At 33.3% G+C, this 23000-nt stretch overlaps 2 protein-coding genes and 1 long non-coding RNA gene across 3 annotated transcripts; 1 reads left to right on the top strand and 2 right to left on the bottom strand.

Moving 5' to 3' along the window:
- The first annotated feature begins 338 nt into the window (after positions 1-338).
- On the top strand, positions 339-4181 carry LOC114722248 (protein TIFY 6B). Its single transcript, XM_028908236.1, has 7 exons — positions 339-567; positions 2081-2238; positions 2647-2930; positions 3023-3113; positions 3206-3527; positions 3643-3703; positions 3953-4181. Exons 1-7 carry the CDS (start codon positions 483-485, stop codon positions 4074-4076), a joined length of 1125 nt encoding a protein of 374 aa, XP_028764069.1. The 5' UTR covers positions 339-482; the 3' UTR covers positions 4077-4181.
- Positions 4182-14916: 10735 nt separating this feature from the next.
- LOC114722256 (uncharacterized) lies at positions 14917-15669 on the bottom strand. The gene is made up of 2 exons (XM_028908247.1): positions 15216-15669; positions 14917-15134 (listed from the first exon to the last, which is right to left on the bottom strand). Exons 1-2 carry the CDS (start codon positions 15547-15549, stop codon positions 14962-14964), a joined length of 507 nt encoding a protein of 168 aa, XP_028764080.1. The 5' UTR covers positions 15550-15669; the 3' UTR covers positions 14917-14961.
- A 5043-nt stretch (positions 15670-20712) lies between these two features.
- LOC114722265 (uncharacterized) lies at positions 20713-21626 on the bottom strand. The gene is made up of 2 exons (XR_003738143.1): positions 21406-21626; positions 20713-21215 (listed from the first exon to the last, which is right to left on the bottom strand). It is a non-coding gene; the product is annotated as an uncharacterized LOC114722265 (long non-coding RNA).
- Positions 21627-23000: the final 1374 nt, after the last annotated feature.

The raw sequence follows: 23000 nt of genomic DNA on the forward strand, positions 1-23000 counted from the left end.
TGCAAGTTTCATCAATATTATAGTGGTGCTTAATCTCTGTTGTTTGTATTTGCATGATCATGAAAGGAAACTAGTAAAAGGGAAAAAGAAAAGAAAAGGAAAGAATAGCCCACCGATACCTGCGAGTCGAGATCGGGTGGCGCACGTGGTCACCGACCATCAAAGCCTCACTCATCACCTTCACGAAGTGTCATCGAATCTTTCAAATCCAACGGTCTAGGTTTTTTTCTTACATCGCCGCGCAGAGCAACTCCTCAACAACGCACGAGCTTCTCCCTTTTATTTCATTTTTTTATTCCTCTGTGTCATCCCTTGGCTTTTTTCCTTCTTCCTTTCCCTTCTCTCCCACTTGCAGAGCCAACCAAACCTTTTCTGTCTGCTCCCTACTGGCTGCTTAACCTTTTTCCCCACCAAGTCTTTCTTCCTCTTTCCTTTACTACAAGTTTGAATTCTTTTTGGGTCTCTGATTCTTCATTTCCCATATGGAACGGGATTTTCTGGGTTTGAGTTCAAAGGTTAGTTCAGCGACTAAGAAAGAGGATACTACTGGTAAAGCGAACGAGCCAGGTAGTATTTCTATGCTTCTGTTCTTCTTCTGAAATGGATGGTTTTGCCTTTTATTGTAGTATTTTCATTCTTTTACTTATTCTAGGATTTCTTTTAGCGACAGTTCTCACTTCACAATTTATTCTTGAACAAAAGGGAAAAATGGAAACTTGCAAGCTCTGGGTTGTGAGATTCTGTTTCGTTTTCCCTTTTCTATGTTTTATCAATTGAATCTACGCATGCATGTAAGGGGACCTCTTCAAGTGAGAATTTTGGGTCTTTTCCAACCTTTTCTTTAGTTTTTACCGAGGCCCTGCTTTCCCAGAAAACAAACGAGAAAAAAGAAGGAAATAAATAATAAACAAATCAATTCCGAGAAATTTAATAAAGTGAAACAGATATTATATGAACAAGCTAAGCAATATTTCATAGATTTTCCCTTCACCGAGATGAATTTTTGGCGATTGGCTGCGAATTCCCTGTAGCATTGAGCTCTTTACTTATTGTCAGTTCTTGTAAACTTCTTTATTTTTATCTAGTTTTTTGTTCTGACAGGAATAAAATAAACAATATACGACGAGATTCTTGAATGGCTGGTGCATTTGCCAAGTAGGAAAAAACGTGGTCTTAGTTGCCTGATGCTATTATTCTACCTTTTTATAGTAAAATGTGCTGCTTCTTTTTCTTGCTTCCATTGGAATTTTGAATCCATCGGTTTTAATTTTTAAATGATGATGACAGCCTCGATGCAAATAACAATTATATTTAAATTGCTATCTATAAAAATTTTTATTCAAGGTTAACATGGGCATGATGAGTGATGCTATTTTTTTAATTTATTCTGCCGCGTTGAGTGGCCTTTTGAAAATAAAGTAATCTGAGAGCAGTGCGGACAAATAACAATTATATAAGGTACCTAGAGTAAGAAACAAGGATATAAAATGAACATATGGTGACAGTATAAAATATTGAAAATTCATAAAGAATTAGAGCATTTAATACTACTATTTTATGTTTTACATGGTGGACTCTGATTTAATAATGCCCATCTACATAGAGAGTTAACACCTTTTCTTATTCCGCGTTCATAAGTTTGCTTTTTTTATACGCTGGCCTGGTTCTACCGACATTGACCAATAAAGTACTTAACTTGGTCACATGTGAGAAAATATAATATGTGAAATATTGCAAGAACTTTAGCTTGTGACGAAGAAATTGCTTCCAGATCTTTTACTCCGTTTCTGGGATTTATGTGTAGTTGTTGAGTCTCCAGGCTATTAGTTGGTCCCTTGTTTAGCCGTATTTAGTCCATTTTGATTTTCTAGTGATTCTAAGAAGTTGAGTGTAGAAGAAATCTCTACTCTTGTTCGCTGATTTGTGTCTCTCCAAATTGGTTAAGTTCTTAAAGGTATCCATGTGATTTTCTTATCATTACTATTCGCAAAAGCATCTCCTTTTAATTTACTTCATTACTTATGGTTATGATTGGTATTCTGGTGTTATAAACTGTTCTGACCTCCAATTAATGCAACAGTGAGGGGTTTAGGAATGCAGTGGTCGTTTTCAAACAAGGTTTCTGCCGTTCCTCAATTGTTGTCCTTTAAGACTTCTCCGGAAGATAGGACAAGAAAGACCACATCATCAGCTGATGCTTTTGACTCTAACCAGAAACCATTCATGGGTGGGATCCAGGTTTGTTTGTGCTTCAATGCTCCGATCAGATTAATGCATCAAATCTAAGAACAATTGCTTCTTTTCCTGCAAATGATCTCTGTTCAAGATTTTCCTCGAAATAGAAAATTCCGGACCTGCATTTTTTGACAAGTTTTCATCTTGTCACTGGATGTGAAAAGTTTCTTTGCTTCTGTAATTTGCTGATGCATTTTGATGACCGAAGTTGAAAAGCGTGAGTTACGGTATGTTTGTTTTGAGGAGAATGGAAGGGAAGGTAGGTTTAAAGAGGCCAAACTTTTCCTTCCCTTCCCTTCTCTATTCTCCTCAATGCAAATATACCCTTAACCTCTTCAATTTAGACTATGTGTTCTCTTTGTATTCTGGTTCTGTAACTGATCTTCCCTCGATTTCCTTGTAATTTTGTAGAAAAGTTTGAGCATGGGAAAACAAGTAGGAAATGAACGTGGAATGACAGTATACCCTATGCAACAAGTTGATACACTTTCAGGCTACCATCAAGAAGCCAGAACATTTTCAGTCTCCAACCAGTCAAATCAGAGGAGTCCTATTCTCCAATCTACTGTCAGTACCAATGTTCGGAACATGGTCAATTCTGCCATAAAACCACACCCTCAAGGAGGAGTCCCTCTGATTGCCCCTGTATCTGTTCTTCCATCAAACGGTTACGTTGTTGGTACCACTGACTTAGGGTAATAACATGTTAAAAATTATTTGAAGCTTCACAATGACAAAAAATAGCCAATAGGGCAGTGTAGAGTGAGTGATATTTGAGTTTGTGCAGGAACTCGTCGAAACCCTCTGGCAAACCTACTCAGCTGACCATATTCTATGCTGGTTCAGTGTGTGTTTATGAAGACATAGCTCCCGAGAAGGTATATATCTTATCTGAACTTCTCTGTTATTTGTTTAAATTTTGGATCGAATCTTTTTAAATTGTTTTTTGCTCACTGTAATGTTCTGTCAGGCCCAGGCTATTATGTTGCTGGCTGGACATGGGAGTACTCCAAATCAAAACAAATCAGTGTCAACAGCTCCAGTGCAAACACCAAACTACAAGCCTTCTAAAGATGATGGGTTTATTGTAAGCCAATCCCACCATTCACCTTTACCAAGTCCGATTCCCATGTCCTTCCATGTTAGTTCTCAGCCTGTGGGAGGACCTCCTAGCACCAATGAACCAGCAATTGTGAGACCAGTATCATCTTCGGCTGCCCCAAGTTGCAATCTGGAGTCTCCTAGTGTAGCTAGCTCTTCAAAATCTGCAGCGACAAAAGTTGGTTCACCTGGTATAACCAGCACTCATGTCTGCTATGTGCACACTGTATAATTAAGTTTCTGCTTCTAGCTTGAGTTAGATGTTGTGATAGACAACAAACTAACGTAGTTTCTGTGTATTTTCAGTGGACTTGCCTCAGGCGCGCAAAGCATCCTTGGCTCGGTTCTTAGAGAAGCGCAAGGAAAGGTAATTGTTGATTTCTTTCCCAAGTTAGCTAAAACATCGGTGTGTGTGAGGGGAGATTTTGGGGGAGATTGGCGTACCAGATATAAATAGATTAAAATTTAAACCAATCATGAAGAGATGATGTAAACGTATTAAACCAGTTACAAAGAGATATATTTGTGCATTGAATCTACTGAGGAACTCTTGTTTCATGATGAAGTATGTGTTTGAACGTTTTATTGATTCTGAATATGATTTTACATTGCTCAGGGTGACAAGCACATCACCATACCACACAAACAAGAAATCACCAGAATGTGGCAATCAAGGAACGGATAGTATTAGTTTCTCCATCACATCCACCGGTTCTTGTCCCCTACCTGCCATGAACTAGCTAGCTAAGCCCTCAAGAAGAGCACATAAAGTTTATGTATCATGTAATTTTGCAGTTCTAAGATCAATTATTTTAATAGCTAAAGTCCTTAGCAATTTTGTCTTAGTTTTTATGGTTGTCTGTATAATCAATTTTTCCCTAGGAAAAAAAATCAATTTCCCCCCTTCAGAATCCAATGATGAGAATTATCTTAAGATTCATTAAGCATGGGTATTATATTTCTTATCAAGGTTGTACTTCATCCAAGGAATCTCAGGCCAAGTATTTATGGGTCATGCATCTAGCATGAGCAGCAGGACAATCTTTGCCAGTCTCTGTCTTGATTTTAGGAGGATGAATGAAAAAACCGTCAATACAGGACTGTAGTCATTAAATTATGCATTACTTCATAACTTTTTTGATAATTTTTTTTTTTAAATGACAACCTTTGAATATGCCTTAATATGATGAGCTATTGATATGTATTTGGGCTTCGCATCGCATGATGGTGAGATATGGACTTTTTAGAATACAGGATTTTCTGTAGCATCCTACAAATGGAATCCTGTACATTTTTCTTAATGAATGGTGTCAAATTTTATCATCATCAATGTTAGTACTATTTTTTTGTTTTGTTTTGTTTTAAACAAATCTTAAGCCATTCAAATGTACTGTTAGTGGCTCATGTGAAGGGTACATCCCAGACATTATTGCAAATGGACAAGATTATAATGCTTTAGTCACAATTGGAAAATGAAAATGTGCAAGGGGAAATGTTGAATAGCCTGTGTCCTGCATGTGGGAGAAATGGGGGAAAAAAAGAGAATTTTTTTTTTTGGTTGCCAGAGGGTGGTCTGGGCAACCAAAAAAAAAAGATTTCGCATGTGAAGTTGTTTATTCTTTCTGGTTTGTCATCTTGTATTTTTTTTTTTGGGGAATCAAGTTAACTTGTATCTTTATTTATGGATGGCCATGTATTAAGCAATGGCTTGTCTACTGTTTCACTGGACAGAATCAGAGTGCTATTTTGTAAGTTTATGATGGTGGTGAAGGAAATGGGCTTGGAGTCTAGACTGCGTGGTTGCAACCTCCACTAAAAGTAAAATTAGGCAGATTTGATCTGGAAAAAAAAAATGATAGATTGATCTAGAATTTGTTCATGTTAAATAAGATTAAGTATTTTTTTCAGAATAAAATATTTTTTTAATATTTTAATTAAATTATATTATTTTAATTATAACCGGTTTAATTTTGAGTTGATCCTAATCTGATTCATTCATTTCTAAACCACCGGTTTGTTAACCAGTTTAATTTTTTGAACCTTGCTTAAGGTTTCTTCGAATGAACAAGGATGATGAGTGGGTGAGTTTGTAAATTTGTTCACCATGAAGAGAAATTATATGTGTGTATGTGAGAGCCCCTGGTTTGTTCATAAAATAATAATATAATTTAATTATATTGTTAACATGGTCCTATATACTGTAAAACAAAATTCTAATATATTCTTTTTTCTAATATAGAAATAAAATTATAGCCTTAAGTATTGTATTAAAAATAAGATTTGAGAGTTTCGTATGGTGCAGAAAAGTTTTGTTGACAAAAAATAAATAATAAGTCAGTAGTGTGTAATAATTTATACGAGCTAGGATTATACCATATATAAGTTAGTAAAAATAGAATAATATATTTAATGCGTAATTGTTAATTTATAATAACTTTTGAGTTTTAATAATAAAAATATCAGTTGTCATAAGTTTACTATGATGTTATAAAAAATAATAGCTAAAATACATCTTTAGTATTCTAAGTTTAGATCAAGTTTCATTTTAATTCTAAGTTTATGAAATGTATTGTCAGTCCCTTCATAACATTTAAATACTTATCTTTCAACATGAATCTAATAATTTAATAAACTCTCAACATATAATTAATTCAAAGTTTATGAAATGAATCTAAACTCTCAATATAAAAACTCATCTTTCAAAATATAAGAATTTTATATTAAAAGATTATATTTTAAGCTTTCTTTTTTAGCATGTAAGTACACATTCATCATTTAAATGTGTTGGGTCATATTTTTCATTAATAAAACTAATAATTTTAATGTTAAATGATTGAATATATACTTTTTGTTTTTTAGCAAAGACTAAAAATATACTTTACAAACTTAAAGAACAAAACTAAAATTTAATATAAATTTAAAGGACCAAAACATAAACTTAAAAAATGATTTATGGTAGGTAAAATTAATTTTTTAAAGATTTTGAAGGAGAGCATATTATTTGTTAGAAAAAATAAATTTGGTTTAATTTTCATTTAGAGTTAATTAATCTTATTTTTATAATAAGGCAAAATAAAATATAAAACGGTAAAATTTTTGAACAAATCTGATGGCGCGAAAGAGGGAAAGGAAAACCCTACTTTTCAACTGCCCTATTAGTGGCGCACTATAAGCGAGCGTGAAAATATGGGTTAGGGCGTCGGGCTTCGCGTGACCGCAGAGAAACCGTTCAGGAAGGGCCAGCTCTCTTAAAAGAAGAAAGTATCTTTCCGTGGGATGGGTAATTTCCTATTCATTTACAGCTATTCTGAAAACCTCTTTTTTCAAGTTAGAGGCAATCACACCAAGAAGCACTTTTTTTCTTAAGGGCTAGCGTGTGCCTCTATTTTTTTCTCCCCAGTAGGGGATTGTGATGTCTATAGAGCACGGTTTAGGTTCGACATCTGAGTAATGAATCGAGGTAGCACAATGTGAAAAACGACCCACCTTGGGAATTTCCTGTTTGCTATTCTGATCCTATTGGAATATTAAAAAGATTTTTTTTTTCAAATCCATTCTATTGATTTTGCTGTATTTTTGTTTCTGCCTTTTATTTTATTTTATTTTAATTCTTAATATATGTCAAATGTTTTGGTGGCTTTATATTGAAGTTCTTGCATCATACTTTTGATTCAATGATGCTTGGATAAATATCATTTATTTCATTTTCTATGTATGTTCCATTGGGCAGCGTTTGTGAAATCTGTGCTTTTGACTATTGAATTATTTGAAATTTGGAATTGACTGTTGAGTGTCGGAAATTGGAAAATTTACTAGTTCAAAGGTCTAAACTTGACATGCAAAGGTGCCTGAATTTTTCTTGCCTATTTACAAATGTGGGAAGATTGAGATTGATTTAAAAGCTTGAGGTTGGCATGCAAAGCTGTCATAATTTTCCTTTTATGCCTTGTATTCCTTCGAAATTGCATGTGCCTTCTATGAGGAAAAGGAAGCTTTATGATGTAAATAGACATACCTGCTTTGGTATTTGAGTTTGTATACTTAATGCACTCCTACAAGGCTCATTGACATTTTATCATTTGATGTCTAATCTTAAAGTGTATAAAGTAATTATGAGGGTCTACTTTTGCTTTGTAGCTCAGACTCTTCATGTTTTTGTTGCATTATAGCCCCCTTACATGTACTTTGGCAAATTTCTTGTGCATGAGCAGCTGCTAATATTGATGATCCCTACATCATTTGATGCTTGATTTGGATGCCGATTTGTGTTTGTGGGAAAATGAGGTTGATGCCTATCACAATTGCAAGGATTGATGATCATTGTTGGATGCCTATTTGAAAAAATGAGATTGATGCCAATTTATAAATATGGGAAAATTGAGCATGACACATATTTACAAATATGGGATAAGTGAGATTGGTTCAGAGGTTTAAACTTGACATGCAAATTGAATTTTCCTTGCATAAAATTCATTATGTGGCTTTTGTGAGAAATGATACTTGATCACCGCATCATATGATGCCTGATTTTGATGCCTATTCACGAATGTGGGAAGATTGAGATTGATTTGGAAGCTTGAAGTTGGCATGCAAAACGGCCATAATTTTCCTTTTATGCCTCGTATTCCTTCAAAATTATATATGGCTTCTGTGAGAAAATGACAGTCTTATGATGTAAATAGACATACCTACATTAATATTTGAGTTTGTATACTTAATGCACTCCTACGAGGCTCATTGACATTTTATCATTTGATGCCTAATCTTAAGGTGCATAAAGTAATTATGGGGGTCTACTTTTGCTCTGTAGCTCAGACTCTTCATGTCTTTGTTGCATTATAGCCCCCTTACATGTACTTTGACAAATTTCTCGTGCATACGTAGCTGCTAATATTGATGATCCCTACATCATTTGATGCTTGATTTGGATGCCGATTTGCGTATGTGGGAAAATGAGGTTGCATTATCACAATTACAAGGATTGATGATCATTGCATCATTTGATGCCTGATTTGGATGCCTATTTGAAAAAATGAGATTGATGCTAATTTATAAATGTGGGAAAATAGAGCATGATGCATATTTACAAATATAGGATAAGCGAGATTGGTTCAGAGGTTTAAACTTGACATGCAAAGTTGCCTGAATTTTCCTTGCATAAAATTCATTATGTGGCTTTTGTGAGAAATGACACTTGATTATTGCATCACATGATGCTTGATTTTGATGCCTATTTACAATTGTGGGAAGATTGCAATTGATTGAGGTTTGAACTTACATTCAAAGGTGCCTTAATTTTCCTTGCATGCTTTTTAATCATTCAAAATTGCATGTTTTTTTGTGAGAAATGATAGTTGATTACTACACCACTTCGTACTTGATTATGATGCCTATTTACGAATTTGTGAAAATTGTGCTTGATGCCTATTTATAGCTATGGGATAATTGAGATGATTCAAAGGCTTGGATTTGAAATGCAAAAGTGCCATATTTTTTTTTTGGCACATCGTGCAATCCTTCATAATTGCATGAGGCTTTTGTGAGAAATTAGAATTGATCATTGCATCATTCATTGCTTGATTTTGATGCCTATTTACAAATACGAGAAAGTTGAGATTGATGTCTACTTACAAATGTAGTAAAACTGAGATTGATTTAGAGGCTTAAACTCGACATGCAAAGGTGCCTTAATTTTCCTTGCATGCCTTGTAATCCTTTGAAATTCATTATGTGGCTTTTGTGAGAGGTTACAGTTGATCACTGCATCTTTTGATACTTGATTTCAGTGCCTATTTACTAATATGGGAGGCTTGAGCTTGACATGCAAAGGGGCCTTAATTTCCCTAGCATCCTTTTTAATCCTTTCAAAATGCATGTGGTATTTGCAAGAAATGATAGTTGATCACTACATCATTTCATACTTGATTATGTTGTCTATTTAAGAATGTGGAAAAATTGAGATTAATGTCCATTTACAATTGTGGGATAACTGAGATGATTCAAAGGGTTGAACTTGAAATGCAAAAGTGCCTTAATTTTTCTTGCATGCCTTGTAATCCTCAAAATTGCATATGTGGCTTTTGTGAGAAGTGACAATTGATCATTACATCATTAAATGCTTGATTTTGATGCCTATTTATGAATATCAAAAAATTGAGATTGACTTAGAGGCTAAAACTTGGCATGCAAAGCTTCCTTAATTTTCCTTGCAGTTTTTTGTTCATGCTCTCGGTTCTCATTTGCATTCTTGTTCCTTGCTCTCATTCGCATCTACTTTTGCATCTGGTTTGTTTGTTTATTGTTATTTGTTTTTGCTTTCTGCATCTCATTTTCTTTGCAATGGTTCTCGTTCTTTTAATTTTGCATTTATTTTTCTCTCTACATCCCAATTTCTTTGTTGTAGTTTTGCATCTGATCATTGATATGTTCTTTTTTCTCGTGTAGTTAATCTACTTCTTCCATCTCGTTTCCTCTCCTTTTTTTTCCCAATACAATGGAGGCTGCATCTTCTATATTTGACTTTTGCTGGTTTCTTCTTATTATTATTCATTTTGTGTACCTAAATGTGTTTCTTAGTATTATTGTGTCTTAGTTGAGTTAGTATGACATGCTTTTCTATTGATTAGCCATCTAATTGATGTTGTAAGTTGTTAACCTTATTGCCCTCTTGATGTATCCACATGCAACTTCAGTAGTAAGTAGCCTTACAACTAAAATACTGGTTTGAGATATACGGTATCTAATTATACTTGCGTGGTAAATTAGTTCTGGTACTCTTACAAGCCTTTTTTCTTCCTACATTGATATTCCTATTTTTGCCTGCATTGGAGTTTGTATTATCAAGATTTAAAATACGAATAAAGACAACTCTCTCGTTTATAAAGACTTGTCGATAGAGTGAATCAAGATGGAGAATTTCTGTAGGACTCTTTCTGGTATGCTTTTTCCCCTCCTTACCTATTTAGACATGTTATGTGTTATGTTTTTTTTTCTTTTACAATTTGCATGTTCTGCTAGTCTTGGGACTAACCTAAGATTTTACGACATGAGATATTGCATCCAATAGGTGTTTTACTATATTTACTGATTATTGCTTTTTTTTCCTCTCTCTCCCAAATTCTGAAGAACAGTTTGCATTAGGTTCAGTGTGGCAAAAAGAATAAGAAGAGAGCTCTTTAAAAAAAAAGAATAAGAGTGATGAACTGCTTGAGGGCTTCAATCAGATTTGAAAATCATTTTAGATTTAGTGGCCATTTTAGTCTATTAGCATAGATTATCTTAGGTGTCCCTGGTCTAACAAAATTTTTTTAAATCCATGGCACATTGGAAATATTAAAACAAGGAAATTTTTTTCAAGTATTGTCAGTAGACGAGTTTTTTCCCTTATGTTTTCAATTAACAATTCCAGCAGAAAAAAATATTTCTCATTTTATTTATTTTTGCTTTCACTTTATTGTATTTTTGTTTTAGCCTTTTGTTTTTGTTTTTATCTTAATATCTTTTATACTTGACTTTTAATGTTTATGTATAAACTTAATTATTAGTGGCCTAATACTAGGTGCAACGATTTATGTTGGGGTCTACTTTGTAGCCTTAACATGTTTAGGTTGCCAGTATCACTCCTAAATTTTTGATTTCGCATTTAATAATTGATTTTTAATAGTTGATTAGATTTTTCTTTTAATTAAGTGTCATTTTTTTAAACTTGCCTTATAGTGTCTTTGGTGTTTTGCTTATTGTTGGCTTGCACACCTGGCTGTGGTTGCTTGATAGTGAGAAATTTCTTTAATTTGGACTTGATTGTTGACTAGGTGAACCATTGGTGAAAACTGTCATTTGCTGGAAAGTCACATTAAGCTGTCAAATTTGAGTGAAAACAGAATTCTTATCGATATCTCACCCCAATTAAGCCCTTGCTTTGTTCAGTGGCTAGAACTTTGAATTTTGACATTTCATTTTTGGTGTAACATTGACAAAAGTTTCGGTATATTTGCTGGTTGATTGGTAGAATTTCCTTTCACTCATTTGTGCTGCTATTTGCTCACTGCATCTTACATAAAATTGCATAATTCTTTTAACATTTTGAGCAAGAATTGGAATTTTAGCTGTTGAAGCTAGGGGAGTTTACTAGTAATCATACTTTATATCTTGTTCCAGATCTGTTCGTTGGCTTTATATTGAACTAATTTTAATCTGACACTGCATAGTGCAAATGACATTAGAGTTGAACTGAGTTTGTTGAATTGTCATTGCTGTTTGTTTCACAACAATCACGCAATTGCATCACTCACAAATCTTTCCTGATTTTTATACCTCTTTCTAGATCTAAAAATTTGATGTTTTTGAACTCACTCTTCTGAAATGATAATGACACTCCATTGCTGAGCTGTATTTAAAATTGTCGTAGACATCATTTGTTCAGTGTTCAATCTTTGTTTGGAGTGCATTCTATCACTTGTGATCAATTTAAGTGCATACTCTAGTCTTCTGTACCTTGCGTTCTGTCATTGGTGGAAAGGATTGCTCTTAAATTTTGAGGGGTTGGGGATTTAATAGTGAGTGGAGAGGGAGAAGAATTTGTCACCATTTTGAAAATAACATTTGCTCGGGAGGGAATTTATTGTTCTTGAACGAGTTAATTAGCTTATTCTTAAATTTCTTGCTAAGCACATTCGATTATGAGCTTCACTTTGAAGACGCTCTCACAAATAAGTCTCCTGGTTCGATCAAGTTTCATGGAAGACTTTGAATATCATGCAACCATCTTTCTTTCCTTCCTTTCTTTAGATAGAAAAAGGAGAGATTTGGATACTAGTGGCAGAAACTGTATTTTTAAATAAAAAGGATTTCCCTGATATGGTTTTTGATAGAAAATGGCTCGGTCAAGTTTCCTTCTATTCCTTGTGATTATTTGATATTGCATAAATGGCTTATAAAAAGAATTACAGTTTTTTAAAGTAAAAAGGTGTCCTTGGTTTGGTTTTTGAATTTCTATGTGCAACGAACTCCTAAATGTGCATAAATATAATTACAGGAGTCTACATTTGCTTGTCATCTTAGACTGTCCATACCTTTGTTGTTTTGTAGCCCCTTACAAATGTGCTTTATATTTCTACCTTGGCAAATAACTTGTGTATGCAAACTTGCTAAGGTTGATTATTATTGTATCATTTGATGCTTAATTTCAATGCCTATTTACAAATGTAGGAACATTGAGATTAAATCATAGGCTTGAACTTGACATGCAAAGCTGCCTTAATGAATCTTGTATGGATTATGATCCTTAATATTGCATCTTTTGATGCTTCATTTGGGTATCTGTATGTTAATGTGGGAAAATTGAGATTACTTGTGGGGTTTGAACTTGACATGCAAAGATGTCTTCGGTTTTCCTCCATTCCTTGTGATCCTTTAAAACTGCATATGTGATTCATCACAAAAGTAACCTTTTGTTAAATTAAAAGATGTCCTTGTTTTTTTCACCAAAAAAAAAAAAGATGTCCTTGTTTTGGCCTTTTGAACTTCTATATGTAATGCACTTCTATAAGGCTAAGTGAGTCTGTATCATTTCATGCCTAATCTTGATGTGCTTTAAAATAATTATAAGGGTCTAAATTTGCTTGTCAGTTTAGACTTTCCATATCTTTATTGCTTTATAGCCCCCTTTCAAATATTTTATATATTTTTTTCTTGGGCAAATATTTCGTGCATGCGCAAGTGCAACGATTGATGATCATTGCATCATTTGATACTTGCCTACCTATGAATGTGAGAAAATTGACATTGAATTAGAGGCTTGAACTTGGCATGCAAAACTAGCTGAATTAATCTTGCATGCATTGTGATCCTTCAAAATTGTATTGGTGGCTTATTTGATGATCATTGCATCTTTTAATGCTTCATATGGGTGCATGTATACCGATGTGGAAAAATTGAAATTGATCCCATGTCTCGAACTTCACCTGCAAATATGTCTCGAGTTTCATTCCATTCCTTATATCCTTTGAAATTGCATATATGGCTTATCGGAAAAATGACACCTATTTTTTTAAATAAAAAATTTTCCTTGCTTCGATTTTTGAATTTCTATATGTTAATTAGTCCCACAAGGCTCAGTGAAATTTGTATCATTTGATGCCTAATCTTCATGTGCATAATTATATTTATAGGAGTCTTTGTTGCGTTACATCTCCCCAACAAATCTACTATATATTTTTACTTTGGCAAATTATGTGTATACATACACTTGCAAATATTGATAATCATTGCATCATTTGATGCTTATTTATGAATATGGGAAAATTGAGATTGAATGAGGCTCGAACCTGACAGGTGAAGCTGCCATAATGAATTTGTATGCATTGTGATCCTTCGTAATTGCATGTGGCATATATGATGATCATTGTATCTTTTGATGCTTCATTTAGGTGCCTTATATGAGTGTGGGAATATTGAGATTGATTTTGATGCTTGAACTTCACATGCAAAGATGTTTTGAGTTTGCCTCAATTCCTTGTGATCCTTTAGTGGTTTTTTTTTTAAAAAAAAGAGTTTTTAAAATAAAAAGATGTTCTTGTTTTGGTTTATAAACTTCTACATATAATGCATTACATGTTTTGGTTTTTAAACTTCTACATGTTTTGGTTTTTAAACTTCTACATGTAATACACTACGTGTTTTTATTTATCATTTGATGTGTAATATTAATGTGCATAAATAGAATTACAAAGGGTTTACATTTGCTAATTAGCTTAGACTTTTCATGTCTTTGCTTCTTCATAGCTCCCCTTATAAATATGCTATATATTTTTGTATTTGGGAAAATTTTGTGTATGCGCATTTGTAAAGATTGATGATCATTGCCTAACTTATTCTTGAATACCTTGTAATTCTTAAAATTTGCATATGCAACTTATTTGATGATCATTACATTATTTGGTGCTTCTATCCAAATGTAGGAATGTTGAGATTGATTGTGAGGCTTGAGCTTCACATGCAAATATGACTTGAGTTCCATAAGGTTGAAAATATGATCTTATTCACTTGCTTTTTATCAAAGTGTACGGCGACTTAAATAGATAAAATGTCTCTTAATCATTAGAGAGATATTTCGAAATGCTTTAGGAAAAAAATTTATTTTAAAATTAGATGATGAGGGTTTAACTTATTCTTGTGGCTGGTAACAATGCCCAATACTATAAGTCCTATCAGTGTCTACATGATTAATTCTACCATGGTGAACTCAGTTGACTATTTGTAAAGCTGATTTGTTATCACATCACAATTTTATAGCAAGTACCCCATCCTTGTATTCTAAATTAGTAGATGGAACCATGATTATCAAAACGAGATACGAATCATAAATCAGAAAGCTGATTTTTTGATCCTTAAATCGTAACATATCATGAATTGTAAGATTCATGAATAATTATTAAAGATGATATACAAGTAATTTTTGTATAAAAAGATATCAAAAGTTTGTAAATATTAGTTGTTTTAGACCTCTCAAAAAAAATAAAAAAGTCAACATATGAAATTCTAAAGAAAAATAGTCCTCAAAATCAACTTAAAAATCAAAATCCTAGCTTAAAAAGACTAAAATCACTGAACATAAAATTCAATTCCTCATTTATCATTTCCAAGATCAATGTCACTCAATTCATGATCATCCTCCATTAACAATGTCACTTCTTCATCCTCCTCCTCTTCCCCACCTTCAGCATCATCTTCATTCTCATTCTGTTGTCTCACTATAGATTTTCCTTTGTTATTGGCTTTGGCATTCAAGTTTCTTGGACCTATGGGAAAAAAAAATTAATAAGCATGATGGTATATATTTAAACTAAAATTAACCTAAGTTTAGCTTTGAAATATTATACCTTTCTTTCTTTTCTTACTTGGAGCTCCTTCATCAAGAGTAAAACTCTCATGTATGTCCATCCATGACCCATCTATTGGCAAGCATGGATTTTTTTTTTCAATGATCCACTTATCATCAGATTCAATAACTGATAAACAAATTAGATCATATGTCTCTCCTTTTTCCTCTCTAATCTTCTGTCTCATCTCAAGTTGAAGGTTGTACTTGACAAATGCAAGTGCATTTAACCTTTGTTGTTCTAAATGATTTCTTTGCTTAGGATGCACTTGATCAAATGTGCTCCAATTTCTTTCACATCCAGTAGCACTACACGCGAGACTCAAAATCCTCATAGCTATCTTTTGCAACTCTTTGCCCTCTCCTCCATAACTTTCCCACCAAAGAGTTAAAAAAAGATACAATAATGAGAAATGATTTCAAAAATTCAGATTTATTATTAAGATTAAAAATTAAAGTCTTCTAAATAGAATAGACTATAGACTAGAGAATGGTACTAGGTTGCTTTTTGTTTCTAGTATCTATTGCCATGCTCCTTCCAAAAAGCCCTTTAGCAGACTTAAATGCTTCAAGTTGTTGATCAACTAAAAATCTTATCTTTCTATCTGGAATCATTCTCTCAATAGTTTCATATAAACCAAAATAAACTTCCTAGTTCGCATTAAATTTTTCATCATAATGAAACCTACGAAAATAACAAATAAGTTATGTTTTTCTAAGTTTTGACATACAATTAAACAAAAATATTTAAATTTTAAACTTTAAAGTATATACAACTCACTTAGGATTAAGAAAGTTGGTAGCCGCATGGAGGGGTCTATGTAATTGCAAAGTCCAACGAATATCAATGATCTTTCATATTTTTTATACCTTGATTCCTCTTTTCAAAATTGTCAGCAATTTCTTCTTTGGCCCTGTTCATTGCTTCATAAGTATATGGCATAGCAGGTTTAGAGTCACCATCTACAAGTCTTAAAACTTTTACAAGTGGACTCACACACTTTAAGCAATATTTGATGGAATTCCAAAATCTAGAATCCTAAAAACCATGTCCACCACTTGCTTGCCCTCACTTTTACTAGCAAAAGAACTAGAAATCCAATCATATGAAGCAAACATGGTTCGAAGAGCATTTTTTTTGTTACAATATACAACTCAGTGTAAGATAAGCTGTTGCAAACCTTGTCACTGTCGGTCTAGCTAATTCTTTTCCTTTGGAATACTTTCTATACAAGTTAAGAGCCCATGTATGCCTATAAATGAAGGTTGTTATTTTCTTTGCATTGGTGATGGTATTATAAAATACCGAAAGTTGCCCAATGTCTTTAAGGATTAAATCAAGACAGTGTGCTGTATAAGGGGACCAAAATAATTTTGTTCTCTTCTCTTCTAACATCTTCCCTGCTGCCATGAGATTTGACGCACCATCTATTACAACTTGCACCCCATTATCCTTCCTAATTTCCTCAACCATATTGTCTAGTAATTCAAACATTTGTTTAGCATCCTTAATCACACTACTTGTATCCACTGACTTTAGGAAAATTGTTCCACTAGGACTATTAACTAAAAAATTAGTAAGAGACCTTCCTTTACCATCGGTCCAACCATCACACATCAAGGTATAACCCCATTTCTCCCATTCCTTCTTATATTTTGCTAAACTTTCTTGAATTTTATTAACTGCTTTTTTCAAGTGAGAAACTCTCACCTCATGATAACTTGGAGGTTTTAAACCCCTACTATATTCACCAACAGATTTTAACATTTGAATGAATAGTGGACTTCTTAGCAAATTAAATGATAAAGCATTACTATAGATGCATTTACAAATATCTTAAATTACTAACTCTCTATCTTTTACCATCTCATTCATTGTTTTCTGTTTGGTAGTTTTTGATGTCCCTTCCTTCCCCTTAGCATCTTGAGCAGTTGCCTCTTCAAATATTTCAACACTACTGGCATCTTTGCTTTTTTCTCTATTTTCTAACATTTTAACAAACAACTTTTCACTTCATCAGGAACACTTGTACAAGGACTCACATTCTCTCTAGTTCTAGCCAAATGATGTTTCATCCTAGCTACCCCACCTTAACATTGATGTGAACAGTATTTGCATTTAACCATAAGTCTAGGGGGAGGAACACTTTCACAGTGATTCCATGTAATATCAGCTTCCTTTTTTTTTTTTCTTATTCTGAGTTTAACTCATTTGTCCTACCTTCACAAATATAATATCCAATAGAAGCAAAAAAGAAGTAGGAAAAAATTACCAAACAGGAGTAGAATGGACCCCCAATCAACCAGCAAGTCAACAACAGTATAGAGTGGACCATTGCCTTCAATTTTTATAACTTTTCGACCAACCAGTAGAAGAGGAGAAAAAAGGCAACTGTGGGGTACAAGATACAGAACGTGAAAAACAGAGTAGATGGGAATAAAAAAATAGGGTTTCACATACTTCTAATTCAATTTGTGGCAGTTTCTCCATTTAAATAAATAAAAAAAAAGTGTATTATCGTGTTGGGTCACGCACAGATCCGGGTTAGATCTGTGCCACTTAACAGTGCCGAGAATCGCGTGATCCGCCAACATCGTGAGATTCGCGTGATTTTGGTGTGAATCGCGTGATTCTGGGTGCGATTCAGATGGCAAAGGGATATACTGGGAGATTCGCATCTCCCAGTGCTAAATCTATAATGTATCGTGCGATTCGAATCTCGAATGGCATGATACTAATAACCATGGATGGATCCATAGAAGTCGAAGATAGTTTAGCGCCCTTAAATAAGTTAGTGGTATAATTTTTTGAGTTTCCTTAAATATCTAAGACTTCTAAGATAATTTACTTTGAATAAAGTTGCTAATGCACTTTTGAGTCACCTTATTTCTTCCAAGTCATCTCCTGTCATTACTATATCATCTTCGAGCCTGTTTGGGATGACAGTGAAAATCAATTATAAGCATGCTTCACATAAGTCGAGACAAAACTCCCCTCACATACTTGTCTCTTATTTCGTAAATCACAATTGAAAAGCTACTTATAAACTGTTCCAAACAGGCCCTTCATGCACAATTAAAATAGAGATTTTAGATCTTGAGTGCTTTACAAACAATGTATGGTCTGCTTGGCATAGTGTGTAGCTTGAGTTTTTTATGACTTTGATGAATCATTCAAACCAAACCCTAGGTGACTGCTTTAACCTATAGAGAGATTTGTGCAATTTACATGCCATATTTCAGTTTCTGAATTATGCAATTCCTTCATGAACTCTTATATATACTTCCTCTTTAGGATCTCCATTTAAGAAGGCATTCACATCTAATTGATGTAGAGACCACTCAAGATTTGCAACTAAGATAATGGAATCCCTATCGTATTTCATTTTGCTATAGGAACGTTTCTTAGTAATCAATTCCTTGTGTTTGTGAATCTTGGCCACCAAATGAGCTTTACACTTGCTCACTAGTCTATTAGCATTGTACTTAATGGTGAACACCCATTTACATCCAATTGTCCTTTTGCCTTTAGGAGTATTTCAACGGTCCACATTTGATTTTTAGACAAAGCCTTCAATTCTTTATTAATGGCTTCTTGCCATCCGAGATCTCTATTTGCCACTTTAGATGTTGATGAAATTTTTTCCTCATTAACCTTAGTGACAAAACTCTTCATACAAGATGATGTGTTGTCATAAGAGATAAAGTTACTTATAGGGGGAAGAGCACGTTGTCTTACCTTTGTTCTTAAAGCAAATGGCCACCCAAGATCATTACATTTTTGAGTTAGAGTTGATTCTTGTCGTTCCCTTGAGCTGGAAAGGTCTCTACTAGTAATTTGGGTAACTTCATTTTCTTCTTTTTCTTCCTCCTCTTTTGATTCACTTGATTCCTCTATTACATAACTATTTTTAGGTCCATTGGCACTGGATTTAGGACTGTAAACTAGTTCAGCCTGTGTTTCAGGTCTATTTGGACTAGTTTCAGATATGTTTTTTTGGCCTGTTTATTAGTTCAGGTAGTGTTTTAGGTTTGTTTGCTAGTACGGGAAGTTTTTGTTATAACTTGTGTCTTGATAATCTCAGTTTAAGGTCTGGTTTCAGATTCATCACTAATTTCTTTTTTTTTTTTTTGGGTTTGTTTTGGTCACACAAACTGCCATTCTTTGTCATTCTCCCCTTGAATAGAAGTTTTCATGTAATAGGCTTGGTTTTCTTCAAAGGAGACACACATGGTAACAAAAATTTTTTGTGGGGTAGGAGAATAGCATTTGTAGTTTTGCATAGTTTTTTAGAATTGGAGTAACCTAGAAAGATGCATTTTATGGCCCTAGAGTCAAATTTACTCTCAACTAAATAATAGACATCTGACGCCACACAACCAAAAATTTTTAGGGGATACTAAAGTGGTGTTAGGATAAGTCTTGGTCAGTATGTTCTTTAGAGGGCATTCTATTGATAAGGTAGGTGGCAGTGAGGATTGCCTCTCCTCGATAACAATTAGGAACATTATGAGGTAGCCTCATGGCACTGATAACTTCAAGAAAGTGTTTATTTTTACGTTCAGTAGTGTCATTTTGTTGGGGAGAGTTGACACAAGTGGTTTGGTGAAAGAGATTCTGTGATCTTTAAAGGTAGGTTTAAAGAGTGTTGCTCATGTACTCCCTGTCAATATCACTTCTTAGTGTACAAATTTTAGCTTGAAATTGTGTGGAAATCATTTTGTGAAAATTGATGAGGGTAAGTACAATGTCTTATTTTTCTTTCATAAGATATACTCAGGTTACCCATATATGGTCATCAATAAATACTACAAACCATTTTGCGTTTGACAAAGATGTGACATGAGTAGGACCTCGAATATCGTTGTGTTAAAAGGTTGAGAGAATATGTGAGGATGGTTCTTATAAGTGGTTCTTGTGTATTTTGCGAATGGACATACTTCACAAGACAAAGGATAATAACTTTTATTAAATTGAGGAAATAGCTCTAACATGTATTGAAAATTGGGTTGTCTTAATAGCTCTATGACAACGAATCTTTATTAGTTGAATTGGTAGTAAATGCAGATAAAACCTTGCACTTGAGAAAAACTGCTCCTTTGATAGGTTGATTTCTGAGCTATAGTTTCTTTCAATTCTCTTCATTTCTTACAGTAAAGAATACTTCACACAGAGAGGGTAAAGTGTCAAGACTCATGATTCTACCTCTTACATCGTCAAAGGCTGCATCTAGTCACAGGATTAGTCCATATCATAGTTGCTGATTGTTTATCATTTTTAATTGCTTAAGTATTTGCTAATTTTTGTATAGGCTTGTGTTTAGCGTTGACCATATCACCAAAATAGTTAAAACTATTGACACAAGCTTCTATATTCTTTACCTTTCTTGTTACACAAGAGACTATTATTTATCAACATTCCCTTACCAAGTCACAATATTGCTTTTCCGTCTTCATCTGTAAATTTTGGTAGTTTATAAAACATCAAGAAGCATAAAAGAAGGAAATGATTACAATGACAATGATTAATATACACTTCAAAAATAATAATATGATTGAAACAATTAAATCCTCTTTTAAATCATATATAAAAAATAATAAGATAAGAATAAACCCAACTGAATGATATAGTTTAGAAACTAGGAAAAGGAAAATCTGAATCAAAAAAGAAAATGGAGTGCAAAAATTTTCCCAATTTGCATCCCTCTCATCTTCCCCCATCAGCAAACCAAACCTGATGATGGATTAGAAAAGGAAACTGCGAGGACATTGTCTTGTTTCTTATTAATAGATAAGAAAGTATCTTACAACTCATAGATAAAAATCCATGACAATATTATAAGATGCAGAAGAGGATGAATGGAAACCTATATCGTAAAGTGAGATGGAAGTCCGTTAACCTTCCTCCATTTATCACTGCTCATATTGGTCTCCATCCATTACTCTCGTTCATCTTTATTTCTTTGTTCCTTCCAATCTCAATATTCAATCTTGAAAGAACCTGCACGAGAAGAAAAGAAAGACATCAGTGTAAAGGGACCTGATAAGAAATTTTGGAGAAGATAAGAAATCAAAACATGAAGCAAGCATGACCTTCTTGGATCCCTAAGGGGAGAGAACAGAAATAAAGAGGAGAAGAGGAAAAAGAGGTAAAAAGAAAATAAGAACACAACTCATAAAGGAAGCCTAACCAAATGCCTCTCTCATTGTGCTTCGTGAACTTCTCAGTTGCCTCGAAACGAATCTTCCTTCGATTGCCGTCGATAACAAATCGAAAGGGCTTAGATTTGAAGATGAAGAGAAATAGAGGGAGAGCAGAGATGCTCAGCTGAATGCATAAGAAGGGACCACTGATTGCGCTCAAAGAAGACCCTGGAGAAGAAGAATCCAATGAGAGAAAGATGATGTGGGAAGTAGAAATGGTTAAATGGCTGACAAAGGGTGAAAGAGAGAATAGATAGGGGGAGAAAAATAAAGAAATAATTATTGGATTTCAAATTTCAAAATTTGAAATTTATTAGTCTTACAAGGTCCAAGATTTGTTTTCTTTCCCAAACTAAACGGACCGTACAAGCTACAAACGTATCATTAATATATATGATTTAATTGTTAAGTTAATTTTGATTTTAAATATAAGATTTATTTATCATATTTATTAATTTTTTAAAATTATCTCTATAGATATTTTTTTAACCATAATCAAATAGAAGAAGGGATGAGGATATTAAAAAAGATGATTATGGTGTTTTAGGAAAAACATATCATATTTTTTTATAATTAACTAACTTACCTAACTTTCTTGATCTAATCAAATTAATTAAATATGTCTTATATTAAGGATTGAAAGAGTATTTATTTAATTAATTTGGCAGCTTATCATTAATGTTATTTGGCTTGATAGCAGCTCAAAAATTATATTTATTTAATTAATTTGGCTTGTAAATGGTGATTTGTATCTAGGGTCATAAATAAGCTATTTGAAGATATAGTTTGGTGAAAGAGTATTTATATATATATATATATATATATATATATTGATGATATATAGATATTGATAATGAGTTATATTTTTGAAGTTTTATCAAATGTTATTTATTTTTGTGAATTTTATATTATATTATTATTTACGATAATAGGACTTATAAATAGCACAATTTCGTATAAATATTTTTTATTTTTAATTTAAAACCCAATTAAATTTTTGAACTATACCTTGGTCGAAATTTGGAAGTCATTTTTTTTGGTAAAAAAATTTGAAAAGCATCTTTATCAATGAAACTTAGTTTTTTGGAATAATTTTTTTGAAAGTATTTTTTGCCTTTTATTCTTGGTTTTTAGAAGTTCTTCATAAGAGTATTGTCTGTGGCAATCTACTTTTTCAACTCTTATTTTGTTTTTGAGTGAATGCTATTTTCTAAATTCTTATAAATTACTATCTCATATTTTAATTATAAAATTTTATTTATTTAGAAACTAAGAAATGAAGGTAATACCATCTAAAGTCGTAACCAAATTCACTCAATAAAAATATATCATACCAAAATTTAAGCGTATTTTTAACGTTAAAAATAAAAGAAATAAATACTAACAACTTGTTTTTATATTAAAATCAAAGAAATACATACTAAAAGGTGGTCAAGTAGAGTAAGATTATGGGTTTTATTAGGGGTGTTCACGGGACGGATTGAGACCGGAACAAGCCCGTCCCGGTTCCGTCCCGATGAACAGTAATGGGACAGATTTTCTGTCCCGTGTCCCGATCCGTCCCGAGGTTATCCCGGTCCCG

Source organism: Neltuma alba, unplaced genomic scaffold (genome assembly GCF_004799145.2).
Source record: "Neltuma alba isolate B1F8T4 unplaced genomic scaffold, ASM479914v2 tig00002337_pilon, whole genome shotgun sequence".
Taxonomy (NCBI): domain Eukaryota; kingdom Viridiplantae; phylum Streptophyta; class Magnoliopsida; order Fabales; family Fabaceae; genus Neltuma; species Neltuma alba.